This window comes from Pristiophorus japonicus, chromosome 9 (genome assembly GCF_044704955.1).
Source record: "Pristiophorus japonicus isolate sPriJap1 chromosome 9, sPriJap1.hap1, whole genome shotgun sequence".
Lineage (NCBI taxonomy): Eukaryota > Metazoa > Chordata > Chondrichthyes > Pristiophoridae > Pristiophorus > Pristiophorus japonicus.
The window spans coordinates 74,978,641-75,002,919 of NC_091985.1; the positions used below are offsets into that span (position 1 = coordinate 74,978,641).

Below are 24,279 nucleotides of genomic sequence, written 5' to 3' on the forward strand. Positions count from 1 at the left end.
TTACTTTCGTAATCTATCTTTCTTTTCTTTATTGCTTTCTGGTCTGTTTTGTTTTTGGTTGAGTAATTGTATTTTCTAATATAAAAACCACTACTTTGACTTCCAGAGGGCGTGAACACAATTCAAGTCTAGGTTGGGTGTCTGCAGAGTTAAATGTTTAAATGAAAATATTATTTCACATGGTTTACATCACCCTATGCAGTGCTGAACAAATTAAATACTGCAACTATAAAGGGCTCAAGAATCTATTAAAACTGACTCTATCTTGAGCGTACCTGCCAAAGTTTCCAGCTTCCATTTGGGGGGAACACAGGACTGATGCCCCTGCTCCATAAAGGATTGCGTTCTATCTCATCTACATGTGCACTGAAAAATTGGGCCTGTGCAGAGGAGATGGTGTGAAATGCACTGTGGAGTGACTTAAAATGTTCAAGAATTAGGCCAGGTGTGATGCAACACCATAAGGGTTGAAATTTCCTTCTGGAGTAGGTCTGCTACCAGAATTGGTTCAAAGCAGGGGTTAAGCCCAATCTGTCTTGAATCCAACCCATTTTCCTGTGTCAGGGCTCATTGTGGAGGCAGGTCAGGTTCTCAGCAGGATCTCCGCCACAGGGGGAAATCTGTCACTGTCAGCAAGGAAAACATGTTGCATTGCCAGAAAGAGGAAGGGGAACCATAAAAGGGGACAGAAGTGCAATGAAGATTTTATTTAAAATTTGTAAGGAGGCTTTAAATGAGCCGCTGGGACCGTTGGTGTTGCTGTGGGACAGAAGTGGGGTGGGGAGGGAGGGGGAGATTCGGCTACTCTGAGGTCTTCTCCCTCCAGCACGACCCACAGCAAGATTCCTACAGTCCCTTACACCTCACCTCCCTTACTGGGCAGGTACTACCATTCCTCGTCTGGCAATACTTGGGGTCAGTGGTACAGCAGCGGGATGGCAGGGAAACTGGATTCCCAAGGTCATTCCCCAATAGGCTTTATCGCCTCATGACCCCTCAGTATAGCGGAGGAAAATGCAGCGCCATGAGTTTACGGTACCACTCTGCCTAACAGCTCACTCGAATCATTAGAGTGATATATTTACTAAAGCCTTTATGATGGAAACGTACTAATATGCTCATCATTTCAGTTTTGAAATCCATTGCATTAGTAATATTTCAAAATCAATGTTTCTAAGGTTTTTTTGATTGCAGCTATTATTTATATGTGTATATCATCTATTTGTTTTGTTTTTTCTTTTCCTCAGGATGATATTGAAATGGCAAAATATATCTCACGGTTGTTCACAGCAAGACACAAATTTTATAAACAGAATAAAATCTGCACAGAGTGAGTATTTCAAGCACCACACTTTAATCCACGTACACCAAAACTGCCAAAAGATTATTTGCCTGACCATCGGATTACTTTCAATTAGACTGCCCTCTAAGAAAGATGGCAGAATCAAAGATGCGAAAAATCATGTAAGATTGGGCTCTCAAATCTTTTTTTGTAAAGGATGTCTCAACATTGCTTTTGTTAACAGTTTTTCTCCACTCAACTGTAAACACAGTTATGTTGTTCTATTGTCTTTCAAACTTTCATTACTACACACAAACTTGAATTGCGTTCATGTTGAGATTTTAAAAAATTCTCTAACAGATTACTTGCCCTATTCTAAGGTGAGGGATCCAATCAGAAAGATTTCTTGCAGGTTCATGGACATTTTTGAATTAGCAGAAATTAATTGAAGAGCTACTAAGGAAAGAATTTGTTCTCTATTTGAAAGAAAATCCTGTTGTTATACCGGAGATAATCTTCCCCCATTGTCAGCAGTTTGGGATTGTACAATGATAAATGAGCATATAGTGTTTCCTTAATTAATTTTCGACTGCAAACTTATTGATAATCTATTCATATTATTTGTAAGGTGGAATGCAGAATACATGGTGGTACAAATCTGCAGTGTGTTGTTTATTGGGATTGATGGAGAGTAATAGGCTATGGTCGAGGCCACTGCTTGACAGTGACTAATCAGTCAAATTCCAATTTTATTACATTGTATTGCTGGACTTTTACTTTGCCAATCGCATTCTGTGATTCTGACAGTTTTTGTGAAAACCAAAGCCAGTGGCCTTAGCTAATGGAAATCTCTGATTTATCCATTGATACTTAGTATCATTTCTTCAACTTTTATGCTCCCTGCAGCCACCAGGACCAAACCTGACTGTCTGTTTCAATTGCTTCTGCCAGCACCATGTTATTATGCCCTATAATGTATGACCACGGAAAGATGTGTTGCATAACATGTAACATACAGTAAAGGATTTTAGATTTCCCGAGTTATTCACCTTTGCCAGAATTGGCTGGTGTATTCTAAGGTACAGCTGAGTGAAGAGTTGAAAGCTGATTGAGGGATTCCCTTGTTTTTATTTGAGTACAGTCCACTGAAGATAACAGGGTTACTTAAACATATTTAACAGCTCTGACTCAAATAAATAAACATTTACGTTTTAGAGACTTGGCACTAACTTCAGTTTAGCAAATGACATTAATCGCCATTGTTGATCAGGAGTCGTACCATCAGTGCTCATTTAATAGTTAAATAGTTAAAGCAGATCACATTTCCCTTTTTTTGTACATTCTGTAGATTTTGACTCCTATTCTTGAAATAATGAATATTATTGGGGAGAATAGCTGCTACATGATATTCTGAAGATTGACAGAGTGAGGGAATGAATAACCTGCAATTTGTTCAAAGAAGTGAATTCACCTCAGTACTTGCAGCAGGATTGCAGTTCTTCACCTTAGTTTCCTAAATAAAGAAAAAGATCAGTTGATTTTGCAAGTTTGGAAGTCTTGTACACTGTTGCTGTTTTTCTCAGAAGCAATGTTTAAAGTTTGGACATCCTGATTAAGAAATGACAGCTTAGAGATATGTCCCAGGTCACACACTATCAGGAGACCTATTAAAGCAACTTATTAGAGATTCCTCTACAGATTTTCACATCGCTCATGTGGTCAAGTCAGGAACCCAGTAGAATGTAGAAATCAGGCCTGCTTCCCTCCACTCATATTAGTACTTCAACCTACAGCAGCATCACATGCTGAGCTGAATCAAGTAACATGATTACAAAAACATTGTGGGTCAGTCCGTGTATCTCATGATGATTAGCTCCTTCGCACAGTGTGGCTCAGTAGCTCCTTTATGTTGGAAGTTCAGTACTTACCTATTTAATATTTAAACTGATACATACGTGTATAGGTTCTTGTAATGTAGAAAAATGTCTCAAAGCGCTTCACAGAGGCAGAATCAAAAAATGGATGCCAAGCTAAAGAAAGAAATATGATGAGGATGACTAAAAGCTTGGTCAAAGAGGTGGTTTTTAAGGAGGATATTAAAGATGGAGAGTGAGGTGGAGGAGGAGGGACTTAGGAAAGAAATCCCGATGATAGGGCAGAAGGAGGAGTAAGGATGCACAGGAGGCCATATCAGGGGAACAAAGAATTCAGAGGAAGAAGGTTTGTAGGGCTGAATGAAGTTACAGAGATAGGGAGAGGCAAGGCCTTGGAGAGATTAAATTAAATGAGAACTTTAAATTTGAACGTTCAAGGATTTTGGAGAGAAAAGGGAGTTGGAGATGGGCATTAGTTTGCAAGGTCAGAGGGATCGAGAGTAGTTGGGGGTGATGGTGGTTTTGAAGGGAAAGGGGCAGTTCCTGGGGAGAGGAAGCCATTTACAATATCAGCCAGGATGGGGGCCAGGAAGGGAAGTTGGGTGGTCAGCAGTTTAGTGGAAATGGGGTCAAGGGAGTAAGAGGTGGGTCTCAAACAAAATGAGCTTGGAGCGGCCACGGGAGGAGATGAGAGAAAAACTAGATAAGGACAGAGATTTCAGGGTTAGGGGAGGCAGGCAAGGGAAAGAGGGGGAAGCAGCTGAACAGATAGTCTCTATCTTGGTGGCAAAGAAATCTTATGAGTTCCTCACACATTTTGTGAAAAGTCCTTGGGGCCAACATTCCCTTGTTCTGTTTTCGCCCGGCAGCAGGGGCCCTAATGGCGTGGGAGTTAGTGGGGGCGTGAACATGGTAGCGCAGCGCTCTGCTGGTAGTGCCCAGGACACCGCGCCTCCGGCGATGGCATCTTCGTTGTGCGCTGCGACCCCTTTCCGTCCCACGGCTGAAATTGGCCAGCACCCCGTGAGGCTGCCGTGGGCGATGTCCGTGCCAGCCTCGCGGGTCGCACATTGGGCCAACCTCCACTACTGGGGAGGAAGTTAAAGGGGAGGTGTGCTGCGCCGCATGCCGCCATTCTTTTTCTTCGGCCGGCTCACCGGTTGGCCCGTTCTGCTTTGCTGTCACGTGGTCCGATCCGCCATCGTGGATTCCGGCACCGAGACAGTGTGCAGGGGTGCATGCAGCCCTGGTGGCCCAGTGGAGGCCTTGAAATGGCCGTGCAGAGTTCGCAGTGCCCCTCCCCATTAACGGAAAGGGAGGGGCGTTGAAACGTGTCAGCGCTACGCGGAGAAGCTGCCTAACGCTGCCGAACCCACCCCAAGGGAAGTGTGACATTGCTGTGAGGAGCGGGAACCACAATTTCACGGCCAGGGAGGGACATCCGCGCCAGGCGCAGGAAGTCCCGCCTCCCCTCGGTTACCACCCCCAAACAGGGTGTAACCTAATTTCGCCCCCCCCCCCCCCCGTGTGTTATCTATACTTATTTATATATTTATAGATATAAAGAATATCTAATTCTTTAAGTCAATCACTTTAATTGAAAAGTTGATTCAGAAATCTATTCAGGCTGACTAACATGGACTTTATACTTGAGCCTGACTTCACAAGCCAGGTTCTGTGTGTTTGCATGTATCTGAACTGTACCTCTTTTGATTCATTGTTCTTGTATCCTTTTCACACTTGTATCTTAATTATTTTTGGTTGCTGAGAAAGAACCCACATAAGGGCACATTTAATCAGAAAGTATTCTTGCTTTCAGTTCTGGTTCTAACACTCAATGTGATGATAAGAAGAAATTTCCCACTCTCTCTGCCTACATGTAAGCATTCCTTCCACATTCCTAACTCCCCCTTCATTTAACTGTTCCTTATGTTCAAGCCTAACACCACTAATAGCATGTTTTTCTGAGGTTTTTTTCTTAGATTGGGGGTTTTACACTATTTTTCCTATTAAAATTTTATGTATTAAATACAATATATTAGTAATTAAAGAGTCTAAAAGCTAATAAAGAGCTAGTTTAAATCCAAATGGAGCATAAAATCAGGTGCTGTGTAAATCGGGTGTCCGACTTGTTCTGGATGGTTTAGGTTAATATCGGGGCTTGAGACTGGGTTCAGCCAGTTCCTCAGCATTTTAGAGTTGCAGTTATCTACCAGTTAAAGCAAGGGAATGTTTAACATGTCCAGCATAATATAGGCAGAAATATTGAGAATTCAGGCAGTCCTTATACTACTAAACTTCCCTGTAACTGTAGCTCTGCACATTAATTTTTTGCATTCTTGTTTTATTGATAAGTGCCTTGGTTTTGGTACAAGGTTAGCTACAACTACCCAGTGGCACTTCCAGTGATGTTTGGGTCATATAAAGATTATTTGAAATATATATATATATATATATATTTCATTTAAAGTATTCATTTATGTAAAGTCATTGAATAAAAACCTAGTATTTTTGATGCAGTTTACTAGAATAATGTGCCTTAGAACCTGATAATACACATTTTTAGTGTTTTTAAAGCCGAATGATTTTATATTTATAACATTTGCAAAGACCAGTTAAAGCAATCTCACAAGACAATTGCCACAAGGAAAAGATCAGTAGAATAGCAACAACGTGAAAGTGGCTGTTGTGTCCATGGTGGATGTTTTGTTGGTAAAAAATTATGATGTGCTGTGTACCAATACAAGGGGTACTCTGCACAAGCTGGTTGAAAGAACATTTGAGCATGATCTCAAAAGGTTAATAAGTACCTCCTTATGTTATAATTGTTACATGTCAAAGCTACCTTTTGCAAGAACTTACACCCATATTTTCAGAAAGAAATCTAGAATCTGTTGTATAATGACACAAGGACTTATTTGTGAAGAATTTACCTCTTTCCCTGGAGACTTGCAATCTATGAAGCATGTGTTTGTAAGTTAACTGCAGTAAGCTCCTCTCTGTCCACTCAGACAGAAGGATTATTCAAGTTGCACTCTAGCTGTGTTAAAAGGGAATTCCATCAATTCAGTCCCTTCGTTCTCATATCTATGATGAGTATTTTTTGAACTGCTAACATTTTGTTGTATTTTCTCACAGACAAACACAGTCAAGTTCCCCAACGCCAATCAGGAGACGACCCACATGGAGCAGATCATCTTTGGTATGCTTGCTGCCACCAGTGCTACATGTGGCATTGGATAGCATAATTAATAAAAGCAAACAGTCACTTATTTACATTAGCAATTTTGCGATAATCTTCTAAATTACATCTTATTTTATAAAATTTGTTCCTGTTATTAAGAATCCTGAACTCAATTCTCGTTTTTATGCATCAGGAATCTCGGTGTAGTCAAGTTGTATTGACTTGGTTTCTTTTTTTCTTTTTCTCTGAACATAAATACTTGTAAATGTTCAGAAATGTTTTTCTTTTACTATATTAAAAGGTTGTCTCTCAAATTGCTTTATGTTGTAGACGGTTTGTCTCCTGGTCCACTTCAGATATAGTTCACTAGAAAATATTCTAGGAAAGGATCTAACCCACCCAGGATTCTTGTGTCATTTAGAAGTAAAATAGAGATAAAGTTGGTGCAGTAATTATGTGATGGATATCTTTAGTGGCGTTGTTAAGATATGATATATTATTTGCTAAATGTGCTAGTGATACCTAGAAGGAGTGGAATCAATGCTGTACTAACTTGTTTAAGACCACACGAATAGTACTTTCATTAATATAACATCGGTATCGAAGCTCATCGTCAGAAATATTTTTTCTGATAGAGTTTATCCCCCCTTTTCACCCCTCCTCTACTCCTGAGTGCAGGTTGCCCTCTGGTAACTCAGCTAGCAGGCTCCTTCATGTGTCTGAACAGCAAGAGTTGGCTGTGGAAGGGCACCATAGCCATGTGTGATTGTGTTCTCACTCTAGTCCACACACATGTACTTTGCAGCCCTAGTATCTAGAAAATCAGGAGCAGGAGCAAAGGATTATTTTTACTTTCCCTCGCCCAGGGGTGCTGCGAAGTCAATTGTAGCACTCTTACTGCCACCTCAGCTGAGATCAATTAACTCGGCATGCATAAAGGCCTAGAGATTGAATCGTGCCACACACAGGTGTGAAACCGCTGCCAGAGTCCAATATGGCAGGGGCCAGCATGTGCCCATTCCACACTGGAGGTGCACCACCCACTACATTGGTAACGGTTGCTGCATTGGAGTCCAAAGCCCATGCCTGAAACAGGTGTTGGGCCCTTTACACATGTAAATAGAGGACCTTACGCCTGCTTGAGGCTCCTCTTTGCAAAATTAATTTGTGATTGCCCACAGCATGCGGCGTGCAATCTGTGGTCAGTATTCTCAGGCACTTGTCAGCCAAACCAAGGCTGTCTCTGGAAAATTATTTTTTTTACTTAACCCTTGTTCCTCCCGGCTCCATGTTAAATTTGTGGGACAATGCTCGTCTGCGTCCCAATTGACTGCCCCAATCCTCAACCTCCGACTCGGACTCTGAGCCGGCCGATCTCGGTGGCTCCCGGGACTGGCTAGCTGCATCTTGGACCATGACTGGTGACTGCAGCTCGCCATTAACAAACAAATGAGGTCGGTGGACCAATTTCCCGTGGTCCTGCCACCGGCCTCATTAGACGCGAGCAGTGTGCAGCACCAGGATTGTACCCTGAGTCGGGAGCTTCTGCTTTGTTTGACTGATTGACTTGCTGCCTTCACCAAATGAGCCATTAAAGCAGCTCAACAAAGACTTTCAGCAATATAAATTCTTGCATTCTTCTGACCTTGGGTGACGAACTTCTAGAGATTATTTACAAAAATGTATTTAAATGTTAAGTTATGTTGACATATGTATTAATGGAAATTTCTACCAATGGTGTATGACTGAATTAGATTTAAAGTTACTTCTTTGGATTTTAACAGCTGTTCTCATTATAACCAGAGAACAAAGGTGGCATTCAATTTTCAAACAAGTATTTGTGTTAATTCATAATCCTAGCCAGCTCTGAGTATTTGGCATTAACAGCATAACAGTTCAGCACCTGTCCAAATCTGTTGTTGGGATGTGGTGACTCTGACAAGGGTGCATTATTCGGCCATCACCAGTTGGCCTGAGACAGTGATGGGTCGCTGTCTTGTACTGCTGCAGTCCTCGCGTTGATGGTGCTTCTATGATAATATTAGATAGGGAATTTCAGGATTTAGACCCAGCACTGTACAAATTTTAAACGGATTTTTTTTATATACACAGTAAGGGTATGGGTATTTAAAAAAAAACTATTATTGGGTCACTGCTGTAGAGTAATGCAGTTGAACACATCTGGCTGTGGAACCCTTACACACTGAACTGCTTTTACAGTTGCCAATTCACCTTGATGTAATCTATAACTGCAGTTCAATCAAAGTGCACCATTTAATTGGCCAGTTAATTCCATTAACATTTTGCATTTGTCGAAGCATTTTTCATTTTAAGAGTGATACCTATCTTAAACAAATCTAAAACCGGAATGTTTTGCTGGCTTCCTCCACTCCACCGATGTAAAGGTAGAAGTACAGTGGAAACCCCGTTTACTCGTATTAGTGGGGTTTCCGTCGAAATTACGGTGACTGAACGGAAGAAGTCCCGAGGAAATTCACCCTCTAACAATTCAAATCAAATTGTCTGCCTAATATGAATGTTCTGGGAATAGGCAACCTTGGAATAAATAACATACTAATTTATCTCAGTTTCTGACCAGTTTGATATCCCCTGTTTCAGCAGAGGATTTGTTTTCTGTGTCCAAAAAATAATGAAGCATCCCAGGGCTAATAATTTATTAAACCACAGCCAACCTGTCAAACATTAATGTCATGAAGGCAAAGGGAAGAGAGGGGTGGTTTAGTGAATCTCCTCCGATATTGTGATAATATAATGCATTTAATCTTCATTTGGAAGTGGTGTAAAAATACTTTAAATTTTCAGATTTGATACAGTATGAAACTAGTAGCAGTATTAATGTACTTAAATATAAGTAGTTCTGTTTCTCATATTCATATAATTGTTATTGCTTGTTTTTAGCCAAGGCAACAGCCATTTATACTGCCACCAATGCACGTTCAGTATGGAGAGCATTATACTGAAACAAACACCTCGCAAGGTATTCCTCCTATTTTGTTTTTGGCATATCTAGTGCTGACTTTTCTGCTGGAAGAATGCTATAGATGTCAGGTGGTGATTCAAATGAGGTTCGTTATGGTAGCCTCTGTAACTGAATGATCTACCAACACTCGCTCCCAAAATATTCACATGAATGGTGTGAGGAACTGTACAATGTTAATAATACAATATTAACTGTAATAAGTTCAGAAGGGGAGGGAGAAAAGGTGAAAGAGGGAGGAACAAATGGTAACTGGATTCAATTAGGTTAAGAGAAAAAACTGGTCTTATTCATTATGTCAGTGACAGCTGGTGGAAGATTTATTTGAATTGAGTATGTTTTTAGTTGTACTCACTCACAGTTCTAAATTCATACTATTGATTTAATGGGATTATGCAATGAATGCATTGAGAAAACTCATTTGGCATTGAGTATCACGAGACTATGCATACAATCAGTATAGGGCAGAATCTTCCCAGAAGTAATTTGCAGCAGAAATTTGAATATTTTATTGTGGTATATGGTTTGAGTATATAAAGCTAGCCATATCATTGCAGATTAAGATGTCACCTCAGTAACCTTTGAACTAATAAAGCTTTAACTTATTTACCTTTAATCATCATTTTTAATTTTGCATTCTTTGTTTTATACAGATAGTATTTACCATGGCAATGAGGAGGGGTTCTACTACAGATCTCAGAGTAGCCTGGACAGATGTCCAATGGAGTATAATTACATGAATGGAACTGTGCCAAATGGCAGTGTGTATAGTGCTCCTAGCATGAACTCGTTGAATCATTCACAAAACTTCATCCAGGCATCTCCAGTGTCCTCTAATCTCAGCATCCCTGGAAGTGACATCATGCGTGCAGATTACATCCCCAGCCACAGGCACAGCGCTATCATTGTGCCCTCATATAGGCCTACACCTGACTATGAGACTGTAATGAGGCAAATGAAGCGAGGTGTCATTCATATGGATTGTCAAAGCCAGTCATTGAGGAACCTTAATATTGGGAACACTCATGCATACAACCAGCCGGAAGCTATGGTTTACAGTCAGCCAGAGATCAGGGAGCGATCCCAGTATCCCTCTCGTTATGGGTCAAAGCACAGTTACAACAAACCTGTAGCCACTTCTGCCCAACTAAATGCCAGCCAACCAACACCTACCCGGGCAGCAAATAGTGCAATCTCACACACAGTAAGCACACCAGAACTTGCCAATATGCAATTACAGGGTACTCAGAATTACAGTACTACCCATATGTTGAGAAACCATTTTTGTAGACCACCTCCTCCGTACCCACGTCCTCGGCCTGCCACCAGTACGCCAGATCTTGCCAGTCACCGCCACAAGTACGTTAGTGGCAGCAGCCCTGATTTAGTCAGCCGGAGAGTCCAGCTCTTTGTGAAGACATTCCAAGAGGACAGTTCGCCTGTGGTGCACCAGTCCTTGCAGGAGGTCAGTGAGCCCCTCACAACAGCCAAACATCATGCAGCTGTTCACAAACGTCATAGCCTAGAGGTAATCAGCAGCATGGTACGTGGTATGGAGGCCATGGCACTGAAGACTTTAAGTGCTTCAGTCCCCCAGCGCAGGAACACCATGCGTGATCAACGACGCCAAGAGGACCAGGTCCAAGAGATTCAACAGCACCCTCCATATCATCACAAGAAGACACTGTCAGATGCCACAATGCTAATTCACAGCAGTGAGAGTGAAGATGAAGATGAGACCCCTGACTATGATGTTCAAATACCAACATTTAATGACAATATGGACTATAGAGCCCAGCTGCAGGCAGCATTGGCAAAAATACCAAACAAGCCCCCTCCTGAATACCCAGGAAACAAAAAGAGTATCAGCAATGGAGCCTTAAGACAAGAACAAGCTAAAATGGCAGAATTTATTGTCCGAACCAAACTGCCAGGTCCTGAACTAGATGCCTTCTCACGAAATGAACAAATGATACTTAATGGGTCCTCACTTGGGCCGTCCATTTCTGAGCCTGATCTCACTAGTGTGAAAGAGCGTGTCAAAAAAGAACCAGTCAAAGAAAGACCTGTATCTGAACTCTTTTCTACTGAAGACAGCATTGTTGAAAGAGAAATCATGTTGAGGGTAATTCTCGTTTACTTTTTAGTATTGTTGATATGTATTTATACAGCTGGAAAAAGCTGGTTTAGAAAATTGATATAATATAACATTTACATTTAATTTACAAAGGGTTGGAGGTGCAGTGACTCATATTCACATTACATAGTCAAAGCAGTAAAAGATTAAAAAACATGTTTTTCATATGTAGAGATAGTTGATTAAAATCTCAATTATTTATAGAAATAATTCATGTGTTGGGTTTCAGCAGGAAGAAAACATAGAACAGACTTATTATAATTCCTTCAGAAGTTGGTGATCTATTTGTTTAGAACATTAGAATCAAATCTACATCCTTCTGGTCCAGGTTTAACTGATTTTGAGTTTGAACCCAGCCTATTTAAAAACTCTTTCCAGTGTTGTTTCCATCTTTTAAATCCAAATTCATTTCAATGATCCCATAAATTATTTAGTTCAACTATTTGTCCCAATCCAGATGTACCAAGCCACTGTCTGATTCAGAACCTATATTGTCCCTACACCTGTTGTCTTTACTTCTTGAGAAAGTGAAACTTGGCACTTAATTTGCTGAAGTTTAACACTTTTTAAACAGAGCAGTATTACCAATGAGAAGCAAATATTGTGTGCGGAAACAGGCCAGAATTGTACATTCAAAAGAATGCTATGTGTAATGATCATTGGGTTTAATACCTTTGTTCAGCAGATTGAAAACAAGATAAATGTTTTTTCCCTTTGAGTATCAGCCCCAATGATGTGAGTTTGTCTTTTTCTATCCCAAGAATTTAGAAAAGCAGAAACTAGCAGCAGCAGAAGCCCAGAAGATAGGGCCACTGAAGTGGGCTGCACTCAATGGCCTATCAATGGCTAGAGTCCCAGTTCTTGAGGACAGCCAAGATGACACTTCAAAGGTCCCAATGGATGAAAGGGTAAGTAATATTTGAAGCACAAAGAGAGAAATCTACAGTGTCTAGAGTACTAACTTCCCTCTTTTTGCTAAGCTATAATTATGTTGTTTAGTTCAAATTATTTGTTAATTCATTAACTTGGTAGTGGGCTTTATTTGCATACAACTTCTCAGAAATAGACAAAAATTATAACATCTAATCCTTCACATTAATCATGTACTATTCCTAGGAATCATCTTGCTTATCTCTTGCTAAACTTGTGGTGGTGGTGTCCCAACCATCAATCCTTCAGTTTGGAATCATTGGACATTAACAACATGGAGCACACTGGCTGTCAGCAAAAATAAAACCCCTAAATAGAATAAAACAAACTATGAACTTTATGGTATTTTGGTTAAAAAGTAACAGCTGTAATTATACTCTGAATTCACATTACATAGTCAAAGCAGTAAATGAGTAGGCTTGGTGCTGTGGACAAGTAAAGTGGTTTGGGGATACAGATTCACAGGACATTAAATGCCAGGTTGATAAGACCATTAAAACGGTAATGGTATTCCAGGTTTTATCACGTGGTATAGAATATAAATGCCAAGAGGTAATCCATGCTTAAATTAAATCTTAAGACATCAGTATTGGGTTTCACACTAAAGGAAGGATTTCGACGCTTTAGGGAGAGTACAACACAGATTAGGATGTTGCCTGGCAGGAGGAAATACAAATATGAAGAAAATTTAGTATTCTTTTCACTAGACCATCAGAGATTATGAGGAGATAAGATAGAAGTGTTTTAAACCATGAAAGGATGGGACAGACTGTTTCCTGTCATTGAGGGCTATAGATACCAAAAAAAAGGCTTACATTTTTATGCAGAGTGATTATTTGCACTATTTTTTTGTGTGTCCTTCTGTGCATGCGCGCATTGGATTCTGCCCTCCTTTGGTCGATTCGGTCACGCATGCGCAGTGCCAAGTATGTGGAAGCTGGATGTGGTGCCGAACCACGAGCCGTGTGGAGTTCATTGCCGCTCGAGCTGTTTCTAACTTTTGGATTATCTTCAGAACTTTTGCCTAGAATATCGCTGTGATTACACAAACATTTACACAGCCTTCTGTGGGAGAGAAAACATCAGAGGTGGGAGAGCGAGAGACTAGGGGCGGGGGGGGGGGTGGGGAGAGCGAGAGACTGGGGCGGGGAGAGTGAGAGACTGGGGGGGGGGGGGAAGAGCGAGAGACTTGGGGGGTGGGGAGAGCGAGAGACTGGGGGGGGAGGGGGAAGAGCGAGAGACTTGGGGGGTGGGGAGAGCGAGAGACTGGGGGGGGGGGAGAGGGGGGGGGAAGAGAGGGAGAGACTGGGGGGGGGAAGAGAGGGAGAGACTGGGGGGGGGGAAGAGAGGGAGAGACTGGGGGGGGGAAGAGAGGGAGAGACTGGGGGGGGAGAGGGAGAGACTGGGGAGGGGGGGAGGGAGAGAGAGGGAGAGACTGGGGGGGGGAGAGAGGGAGAGACTGGGGGGGGGAGAGGGAGAGACTGGGGGGGGGAGAGCGAGAGACTGGGGGGGGGAGAGCGAGAGACTGGGGGGCGGGGAGAGCAAGAGACTGGGGGGGGAGGGGAGAGCGAGAGACTGGGGGGGGAGAGCGTAAGGGAAAGAGACTGGGGGGGGAAAGAGTAAGGGAAAGAGACAGGGTGGAGAAAGAGAGAGAGAGAGACTATGGGGGGGGGGGGTGAGAGCGAGAGACTGGGGGGGGGAGAGCGTAAGGGAAAGAGACATGGTGGAGAAAGAGAGAGACTGCGGGAGGAAAAGAGAGAGAGAGAGAGACTGGAGGGGGGAGCGAGAGTGAGACTGGGGGGCGGGGGGAGAGAGAGAGACTGGAGAGTGAGGGAGGGAGAGACGGGGGGGGAGGGGGAGAGACTGGGGAGGGAGGGGGAGAGGGAGAGAGACGGGAGGGAGGGAGAGAGAGAGAGACTGACTGGGGAGGGAGGGAGAGAGAGACTGACTGGGGAGGGAGGGAGAGAGAGACTGACTGGGGAGGGAGGGAGAGAGAGACTGACTGGGGAGGGAGGGAGAGAGAGACTGACTGGGGAGGGAGGGAGAGAGAGACTGACTGGGGAGGGAGGGAGAGAGAGACTGACTGGGGAGGGAGGGAGAGAGAGACTGACTGGGGAGGGAGGGAGAGAGAGACTGACTGGGGAGGGAGGGAGAGAGAGACTGACTGGGGAGGGAGGGAGAGAGAGACTGACTGGGGAGGGAGGGAGAGAGAGACTGACTGGGGAGGGAGGGAGAGAGAGACTGACTGGGGAGGGAGGGAGAGAGAGACTGACTGGGGAGGGAGGGAGAGAGAGACTGACTGGGGAGGGAGGGAGAGAGAGACTGACTGGGAGGGAGGGAGAGAGAGACTGACTGGGGAGGGAGGGAGAGAGAGACTGACTGGGGAGGGAGGGAGAGAGAGACTGACTGGGGAGGGAGGGAGAGAGAGACTGACTGGGGAGGGAGGGAGAGAGAGACTGACTGGGGAGGGAGGGAGAGAGAGACTGACTGGGGAGGGAGGGAGAGAGAGACTGACTGGGGAGGGAGGGAGAGAGAGACTGACTGGGGAGGGAGGAAGGGAGAGAGAGACTGACTGGGAGGGAGGAGAGAGAGAGAGACTGACTGGGGAGGGAGGGAGAGAGAGAGAGACTGACTGGGGAGGGAGGGAGAGAGAGAGAGACTGACTGGGGAGGGAGGGAGAGAGAGAGAGACTGACTGGGGAGGGAGGGAGAGAGAGAGAGACTGACTCGGGAGGGAGGGAGGGAGAGAGAGAGAGACTGAGGGGGGAGAGAGAGAGACTGAGGGGGGAGAGAGAGAGACTGAAGGGGGAAAGACTGGAGGGGGGAGACAGAGAGAGAGAGACTGGAGGGGGCAGACAGAGAGAGAGAGAGAGAGACTGGAGGGGGGAAGAGTGTGAGAGACTGGGGAGAGAGATTGGGGGAGAGAAAGAAAGACTGGGGGAGACAGACTGGGGAGGGAGAGGGAGACAGACTGGGGAGGGAGAGGGAGACAGACTGGGGAGGGAGACAGACTGGGGAGGGAGAGGGAGACAGACTGGGGAGGGAGAGAGAGAGACTGGGGGGGGAGAGAGAGAGAGACTGGGGGAGAGAGAGAGAGACTGGGGGGTGGGAAGAGAGAGAGAGAGAGAGAGAGAGAGAGAGAGACTGGGGAGGGAGAGGGAGACAGACTGGGGAGGGAGAGGGAGAGAGAGACTGGGGGAGAGAGGGAGAGAGAGACTGGGGGGAGAGAGAGAGAGAGAGAGAGAGACTGGGGGGGGGAGGAGAGAGAGAGAGAGAGAGACTGGGGGGGAGAGAGAGAGAGAGAGAGACTGGGGGAGAGAGAGAGAGAGACTGGGGGAGAGAGAGAGAGAGAGAGACTGGGGGGGGAGAGAGAGAGAGAGACTGGGGGGGAGAGAGAGAGAGAGAGAGAGACTGGGGGGGAGAGAGAGAGAGAGAGAGAGAGAGAGAGAGAGACTGGGGGGGAGAGAGAGAGAGAGAGAGAGAGCGTGAGACTGGGGGAGAGAGAGAGAGAGAGAGAGACTGGGGGGAGAGAGAGAGAGAGAGACTGGGGGAGAGAGAGAGAGAGAGAGAGAGACTGGGGGAGAGAGAGACTGGGGGAGGGAGAGAGTGGGGGAGAGAGAGAGAGTGGGGGAGAGAGAGAGAGACTGGGGGAGAGAGAGAGAGAGAGAGAGAGACTGGGGGAGAGAGAGACTGAGAGACTGGGAAGTGAGAGAGACTGAGAGAAAGGGGAGAGGGAGACTGAGAGACTGGGAAGGGAGAGAGTGAGAGAGAGAGAGAGACTGGGGAGAAAGAGGGGAGAGAGAAATTGGGGAGAGAGAAAGAGAGGGAAATTGGGGAGAGAGAAAGAGAGAGGGCGAGAGACTGAGAGGGAGAGACTGGGGAAGGAGGGAGGGAGAGACTGGGGAGGGAGGGGGAGAGCGAGAGAGGAGAGACTGAGGAGGGAGGAGAGACTGGGGAAGGAGGGAGGGAGAGACTGGGGAGGGAGAGAGAGAGACTGACTGGGGAGGGAGGGAGAGAGAGAGAGACTGACTGGGGAGGGAGGGAGGGAGAGAGAGACTGACTGGGGAGGGAGGGAGAGAGAGACTGACTGGGGAGGGAGGGAGAGAGAGACTGACTGGGGAGGGAGGAGAGAGAGACTGACTGGGGAGGGAGGGAGAGAGAGACTGACTGGGGAGGAAGGAGAGAGAGACTGACTGGGGAGGGAGGGAGAGAGAGACTGACTGGGGAGGGAGGGAGAGAGAGACTGACTGGGGAGGGAGGGAGAGAGAGACTGACTGGGGAGGGAGGGAGAGAGAGACTGACTGGGGGGAGGGAGGGAGAGAGAGACTGACTGGGGAGGGAGGGAGAGAGAGACTGACTGGGGAGGGAGGGAGGAGAGAGAGACTGACTGGGGAGGGAGGAAGGGAGAGAGAGACTGACTGGGGAGGGAGGAAGGGAGAGAGAGACTGACTGGGGAGGGAGGGAGTGAGAGAGAGACTGACTGGGGAGGGAGGGAGAGAGAGAGAGACTGACTGGGGAGGGAGGGAGAGAGAGAGAGACTGACTGGGGAGGGAGGGAGAGAGAGAGAGACTGACTGGGGAGGGAGGGAGAGAGAGAGAGACTGACTGGGGAGGGAGGGAGAGAGAGAGAGACTGACTCGGGAGGGAGGGAGGGAGAGAGAGAGAGACTGGAGGGGGGAGAGAGAGAGACTGAAGGGGGGAGAGAGAGAGACTGGAGGGGGGAGACAGAGAGAGAGAGACTGGAGGGGGCAGACAGAGAGAGAGAGAGAGAGACTGGAGGGGGGAAGAGTGAGAGACTGGGGAGAGAGATTGGGGGAGAGAAAGAAAGACTGGGGGGAGACAGACTGGGGAGGGAGAGGGAGACAGACTGGGGAGGGAGAGGGAGACAGACTGGGGAGGGAGACAGACTGGGGAGGGAGAGGGAGACAGACTGGGGAGGGAGAGAGAGAGACTGGGGGGGGAGAGAGAGAGAGACTGGGGGGAGAGAGAGAGAGACTGGGGGGTGGGAAGAGAGAGAGAGAGAGAGAGAGAGACTGGGGAGGGAGAGGGAGACAGACTGGGGAGGGAGAGGGAGAGAGAGACTGGGGGAGAGAGGGAGAGAGAGACTGGGGGGGAGAGAGAGAGAGAGAGAGAGAGACTGGGGGGGGGGGAGAGAGAGAGAGAGAGAGAGACTGGGGGGGAGAGAGAGAGAGAGAGAGACTGGGGGAGAGAGAGAGAGAGACTGGGGGGGAGAGAGAGAGAGAGAGAGACTGGGGGGGAGAGAGAGAGAGAGAGAGAGAGACTGGGGGGAGAGAGAGAGAGAGAGAGAGACTGGGGGGGAGAGAGAGAGAGAGAGAGACTGGGGGGGAGAGAGAGAGAGAGAGAGAGAGCGTGAGACTGGGGGGAGAGAGAGAGAGAGAGAGAGACTGGGGGGAGAGAGAGAGAGAGAGACTGGGGGGAGAGAGAGAGAGAGAGAGAGAGACTGGGGGAGAGAGAGACTGGGGGAGAGAGAGAGAGTGGGGGAGAGAGAGAGAGTGGGGGAGAGAGAGAGAGACTGGGGGAGAGAGAGAGAGAGAGAGAGAGACTGGGGGAGAGAGAGACAGAGAGACTGGGAAGTGAGAGAGACTGAGAGAAAGGGGAGAGGGAGACTGAGAGACTGGGAAGGGAGAGAGTGAGAGAGAGAGAGAGACTGGGGAGAAAGAGGGGAGAGAGAAATTGGGGAGAGAGAAAGAGAGGGAAATTGGGGAGAGAGAAAGAGAGAGGGCGAGAGACTTGGGGGAGAGAGAGAGGGAGAGACTGGGGAAGGAGGGAGGGAGAGACTGGGGAGGGAGGGGGGAGAGCGAGAGAGAGAGAGACTGAGGAGGGAGGGAGAGACTGGGGAAGGAGGGAGGGAGAGACTGGGGAGGGAGAGAGAGAGACTGACTGGGGAGGGAGGGAGAGAGAGAGAGACTGACTGGGGAGGGAGGGAGGGAGAGAGAGACTGACTGGGGAGGGAGGGAGAGAGAGACTGACTCGGGAGGGAGGGAGAGAGAGAGAGAGACTGGAGGGGGGAGAGAGAGACTGAAGGGGGGAGAGAGAGAGAGACTGGAGGGGGGAGACAGAGAGAGAGAGACTGGAGTGGGCAGACAGAGAGAGAGAGAGAGAGAGAGAGAGACTGGAGGGGGGAACAGTGTGAGAGACTGGGGAGAGAGAGTGTGAGAGGAGAGAGATTGGGGGAGAGAAAGAAAGACTGGGGGGAGAGAGAGAGAGAGGGAGACAGACTGGGGAGGGAGCGGGAGACAGACTGGGGAGGGAGAGGGAGACAGACTGGGGAGGGAGAGGGAGAGAGAGACTGGGGGGGAGAGAGAGAGAGAGACTGGGGGGGGGAAGAGAGAGAGAGAGATAGAGAGAGAGAGAGACTGGGGAGGGAGAGGGAGACAGACTGGGGAGGGAGAGGGAGAGAGAGAGACTGGGGGAGAGAGGGAGAGAGAGACTGGGGGGGCGAGAGAGAGAGAGAGAGAGAGAGACTGGGGGGGAGAGAGAGAGAGAGAGAGAGAGAGAGACTGGGGGGGAGAGAGAGAGAGAGAGAGAGACTGGGGGGGAGAGAGAGAGAGAGAGAGAGAGAGAGAGAGAGACTGGGGGGGAGAGAGAGAGAGAGACTGGGGGGAGAGAGAGAGAGAGACTGGGGGGGAGAGAGAGAGAGAGAGAGAGACTGGGGGGGGGGGGAGAGAGAGAGAGAGAGACTGGGGGGAGAGAGAGAGACTGGGGGGGGAGAGAGAGAGAGAGACTGGGGGGGGGAGAGAGAGAGAGAGAGAGAGACTGGGGGGGAGAGAGAGAGAGAGAGAGAGACTGGGGGAGAGAGAGAGAGAGAGAGAGAGAGAGACTGGGGGAGAGAGAGAGAGAGAGAGAGAGAGAGAGACTGGGGGAGAGAGAGAGAGAGAGACTGGGGGAGAGAGAGAGAGAGAGAGAGAGAGAGACTGGGGGAGAGAGAGACTGAGAGACTGGGAAGTGAGAGAGACTGAGAGACTGGGGAGGGGGAGAGGGAGACTGAGAGACTGGGAAGGGAGAGAGTGAGACTGAGAGACTGGGAAGGGAGAGAGTGAGAGAGAGAGAGAGAGAGACTGGGGAGAAAGAGGGAGAGAGAAATTGGGGAGAGAGAAAGAGAGGGAAATTGGGGAGAGAGAAAGAGAGAGGGTGAGAGACTTGGGGGAGAGAGAGAGGGAGAGACTGGGGAAGGAGGGAGGGAGAGACTGGGAAGGGAGGGAGAGAGCGAGAGAGAGAGAGACTGAGGAGGGAGGGAGAGACTGGGGAAGGAGGGAGGGAGAGACTGGGGAGGGAGAGAGAGACTGACTGGGGAGGAAGGGCGAGAGAGACTGACTGGGGAGGGAAGGAGGGAGGGAGAGAGAGACTGACTGACTGGGGAGGGAAGGAGGGAGGGAGAGAGAGACTGACTGACTGGGGAGGGAGGGAGGGAGAGAGAGACTGACTGGGGAGGGAGGGAGGGAGGGAGAGAGAGACTGACTGGGGAGGGAGGGAGGGAGAGAGAGACTGACTGGGGAGGGAGGGAGGGAAAGAGAGACTGACTGGGGAGGGAGGGAGAGAGAGACTGACTGGGGAGGGAGGGAGGGAGAGAGAGACTGACTGGGGAGGGAGGGAGGGAGAGAGAGACTGACTGGGGAGGGAGGGAGAGAGAGACTGACTGGGGAGGGAGGGAGAGAGAGAGACTGACTGGGGAGGGAGGGAGAGACTGACTGGGTGGGGAGGTAGGGAGAGAGAGACTGGGGAGGGAGGGAGGGAGAGAGAGAGAGAGAGAGAGAGAGACTGGCGAGGGAGGGAGGGGGAGAGAGAGACTGACTGGGGAGGGAGGGAGAGAGAGACTGACTGGGGAGGGAGGGAGAGAGAGACTGGGGAGGGAGGGAGGGAGAGACTGACTGGGGAGGGAGGGAGAGAGAGAGAGACTGGGGAGGGAGGGAGGGAGAGAGAGAGAGACTGGTGAGGGAGGGAGGGAGAGAGAGACTGGGGAGGGAGAGAGAGGCTGGGGAGGGAGGGAGAGAGAGGCTGGGGAGGGAGGGAGAGAGAGGCTGGGGAGGGAGGGAGAGAGAGGCTGGGGAGGGAGGGAGAGAGAGGCTGGGGAGGGAGGGAGAGAGGATGGGGAGGGAGGGAGGGAGAGACTGGGGAGGGAGAGAGAGAGAGAGAGAGAGAGGGAGACACTGGGGAAGCAGAGAGAGAGACTGGAGAGAGAGGGAGAGAGGGACTTGGGAGGAGAGAGAGAGAGAGTGTGAGAGAGAGACTGGAGAGGGAGAGGGAGAGAGAGACTGGGGAGGAGAGAGGGAGAGAGGGCGAGAGAGTTGGGGAAGAGATTGGGGAAGGAGGGAGGGAGAGACTGGGGAGAGAGGGAGACTGGGGAAGGAGGGAGGGAGAGAGAGAGCGAAAGACTGGGGAGGGAGGGAGAGACTGGGGAGGGAGAGAGAGAGACTGGGGAGGGAGGGAGAGAGAGAGAGAGAGAGACTGGGGAGAGAGAGAGAGAGAGAGAGAGAGAGACTGGGGAGGGAGAGATAGAGAGACTGACTGGGGAGGGAGGGAGAGAGAGACTGACTGGGGAGGGAGGGAGAGAGAGACTGACTGGGGAGAGAGAGAGACTGACTGGGGAGAGAGAGAGACTGACTGGGGAGGGAGGGAGACTGACTGGGGAGGGAGGGAGAGAGAGACTGACTGGGGAGGGAGAGAGAGACTGACTGGGGAGGGAGGGAGGGAGCGAGAGACTGACTGGGGAGGGAGGGAGAGAGAGACTGACTGGGGAGGGAGGGAGAGAGAGACTGACTGGGGAGGGAGGGAGAGAGAGACTGACTGGGGAGGGAGGGAGGGAGAGAGAGACTGACTGGGGAGGGAGGGAGGGAGAGAGAGACTGACTGGGGAGGGAGGGAGGGAGAGAGAGACTGACTGGGGAGGGAGAGAGAGACTGACTGGGGAGGGAGAGAGAGACTGACTGGGGAGGGAGAGAGAGACTGACTGGGGAGGGAGGGAGGGAGAGAAAGACTGACTGGGGAGGGAGGGAGAGAAAGACTGACTGGGGAGGGAGGGAGGGAGAGAGAGGCTGACTGGGGAGGGAGGGAGGGAGGGAGAGAGAGCCTGACTGGGGAGGGAGGGAGGGAGAGAGAGCCTGACTGGGGAGGGAGGGAGAGAGAGACTGACTGGGGAGGGAGGGAGAGAGAGACTGACTGGGGAGGGAGGGAGAGAGAGACTGACTGGGGAGGGAGGGAGAGAGAGACTGACTGGGGAGGGAGGGAGAGAGAGACTGACTGGGGAGGGAGGGAGAGAGAGACTGACTGGGGAGGGAGGGAGAGAGAGACTGACTGGGGAGGGAGGGAGAGAGAGCCTGACTGGGGAGGGAGAGAGAGACTGACTGGGGAGGGAGGGAGAGAGCGAGACTGGGGAACGAGAGAGAGTGAGAGAGAGAAAGTGAGACTGGGGAGAAAGACTGGGGAGGGAGGGAGGGAGAGAGAGAGAGACTGGGGGGAGAGAGAGAGACTGGGGAGGTAGGGAGAGAGAGAGAACGAGAGACTGGGGAGAGAGAGAGAAAGAGAGACTGGGGAGAGAGAGACTTGGGAGGGAGAGAGACTGGGGAGAGAGACTGGGGAGGGAGAGAGACGGGAGCGAGAGAGAGAGACTGGGAGAGAGGTGGGGGGGGGTAGACTGGGGAGAGAGAGAGAGATAAAGGGGGAGACTGGGGAGAAAGAGAGAGCGGGAGACTGGGGAGGGAGAGAGGGAGAGAGACTGGAGAGGGAGAGAGACTGGGGAGAGGGAGAGGGAGAGAGAAAGAGAGAGAGGGAGAGACTGGGGAGAGAGGGAGAGACTGGGGAGGGAGGGAGGGAGGGAGAGACTGGGGAGGGAGGGAGAGGGAGCCTGGGAAGGGAGGGAGAGAGAGGCTGGGGAGGGAGGGAGAGAGAGACTGGGGAGGGAGAGAGAGTGAGAGCGGCCGGGGGAGGGAGGGAGAGAGAGAGCGAGAGAGAGAGACTGGGGAAGGAGAAAGAGACTGGGGAGAGAGGGACTTGGGAGGAGAGAAAGAGAGATGGGGGGTGGAGAGAAAGAGAGATGGGGGGGAAAGAAAGAGAGACTGGGGGGAGAGAAAGAGAGACTGGGGTGGGGGGAGAGGAAGAGAGACTGGGGTGGGGGGAGAGGAAGAGAGACTGGGGTGGGGGGAGAGGAAGAGAGACTGGGGTGGGGGGAGAGGAAGAGAGACTGGGGTGGGGGGAGAGGAAGAGAGACTGGGGTGGGGGGAGAGGAAGAGAGACTGGGGTGGGGGGAGAGGAAGAGAGACTGGGGTGGGGGGAGAGGAAGAGAGTCTGGGGTGGGGGGAGAGGAAGAGAGACTGCGGGGGGGGGGAGAGGAAGAGAGACTGCGGGGGGGGGAGAGGAAGAGAGACTGCGGGGGTGGGAGAGGAAGAGAGACTGCGGGGGGGGGGAGAGGAAGAGAGACTGCGGGGGTGGGAGAGGAAGAGAGACTGCGGGGGTGGGGGGAGAGGAAGAGAGACTGCGGGGGGGAGAGGAAGAGAGACTGCGGGGGGGGGGAGAGGAAGAGAGACTGTGGGGGGGGGGGAGAGGAATAGAGACTGGGGGTGGGGGGAATAGAGACTGGGGGGGAGAGGAAGAGAGACTGGGGGGTGGGGGGAGAGGAAGAGAGACTGGGGTGGGGGGAGAGGAAGAGAGACTGGGGGGGGAGAGGAAGAGAAACTGGGGGGTGGGGGGAGAGTAAGAGAGACTGGGGGGGGAAGAGGAAGAGAGACTGGGGGGTGGGAGAGGAAGGGAGACTGGGTGGGGGCGAGAGAAAGGGAGACTGGGGGCGAGAGAAAGGGAGACTGAGGGGGAGAGGAAGAGAGACTGGGGGATAGAGACTGAGGCAGGGGAGAGAGATCGAGAGAGACTGAGGGAGGGGCGGAGAGAGAGAGAAAGAGACTGAGGGGGGAGAGAGTGAGAGAGAGACAGGATGCAGTAGAGGGGATCAGAGGGAAGAGAGAAAACGTTCTTCCAACCCCACCCCCTTTTACACACACACACAATTTCTCGCAAAGCTCGGTGAGTGTGTAACAAGGGGCATCATTGGAGTGGCTGAAATCCGGAAGTCACGACACAGTCGATATTCACTTCATACCCAATAAACTTGTTAACAATCTGTGACCCACATACAGTGCCCCATCTATGGTCGGGGGGAGGTTAGGTTAAGAACTTGGGCTGGGATGGGGCAGGAACTTCGGCTGGGGGGGGGGTTCAAGAACTTGGATTGGGATGGGGCAGGAACTTTGGCTGGGGGTAGGAACTTGGGTTGGGTGGGGAGTGGGGGAAGAACTTGGGCTTGGGTGGGAAGGGGAGAGATCACTCAAGGCCTGGGGTCGGCAGTCACAATGACTCAAATTACACTTTGCAAAGTCACTGAGAACTTGGGCTTGTCGGTTCTAATTACACATTCCAGAGAAACTGCTGGGTGTGTCTTATCCTCCAAGGGAGCCAATCAGTAATCAGGCCATGTGATCATAGAGACACAATCAGGGCATTTTTCTAGTACAAATAAATACAGGTAGAGATTCCAAAATCCAGAAACCTCGAGACCAAGGCCGTTCCAGATTTGGGGTATCTCCGGATTTCGGAATGTCTTTCCGATGTCATGAATCTAGAAACTCCTGGGCTGAGGTAAGGGGGGGCGGGGTGGCGAGATAAGGTGTGGGGGGAGCCAAGGTAAGAATCAGGGGGCCTTGGTGGGGGGGGCACAATAGTTCCGGGTTCAGCTGCGGGTCAGGGGTCGGCGGCCGGTAAAAACCTGCGTTGAAGACCTGCAAAAAAAGGTAAGTTAAAGTTTTTATTTTTAAATTGTTTTTCAGCGGTTAATTTGGTTTAAAAAAATGTCCGGATTCCGGATCATTTTCC

At 49.7% G+C, this 24,279-nt stretch overlaps 1 protein-coding gene across 3 annotated transcripts in view; it reads left to right on the forward strand.

Moving 5' to 3' along the window:
• LOC139273098 (tyrosine-protein phosphatase non-receptor type 14-like) overlaps window positions 1-24,279 on the forward strand; it is a 303,219-nt gene that overhangs the window by 238,933 nt on the left and 40,007 nt on the right. For 2 of the 3 annotated variants that reach the window (XM_070889466.1, XM_070889465.1), the window contains 6 exons: window positions 1,248-1,330; window positions 4,976-5,035; window positions 6,295-6,358; window positions 9,260-9,338; window positions 9,992-11,463; window positions 12,237-12,383. In XM_070889466.1, the coding sequence (XP_070745567.1) occupies window positions 1,248-1,330; window positions 4,976-5,035; window positions 6,295-6,358; window positions 9,260-9,338; window positions 9,992-11,463; window positions 12,237-12,383 (1,905 nt within the window). The remainder of the gene's footprint in view (window positions 1-1,247; window positions 1,331-4,975; window positions 5,036-6,294; window positions 6,359-9,259; window positions 9,339-9,991; window positions 11,464-12,236; window positions 12,384-24,279) is intronic. The other variant, XM_070889467.1, reaches the window with a different exon arrangement.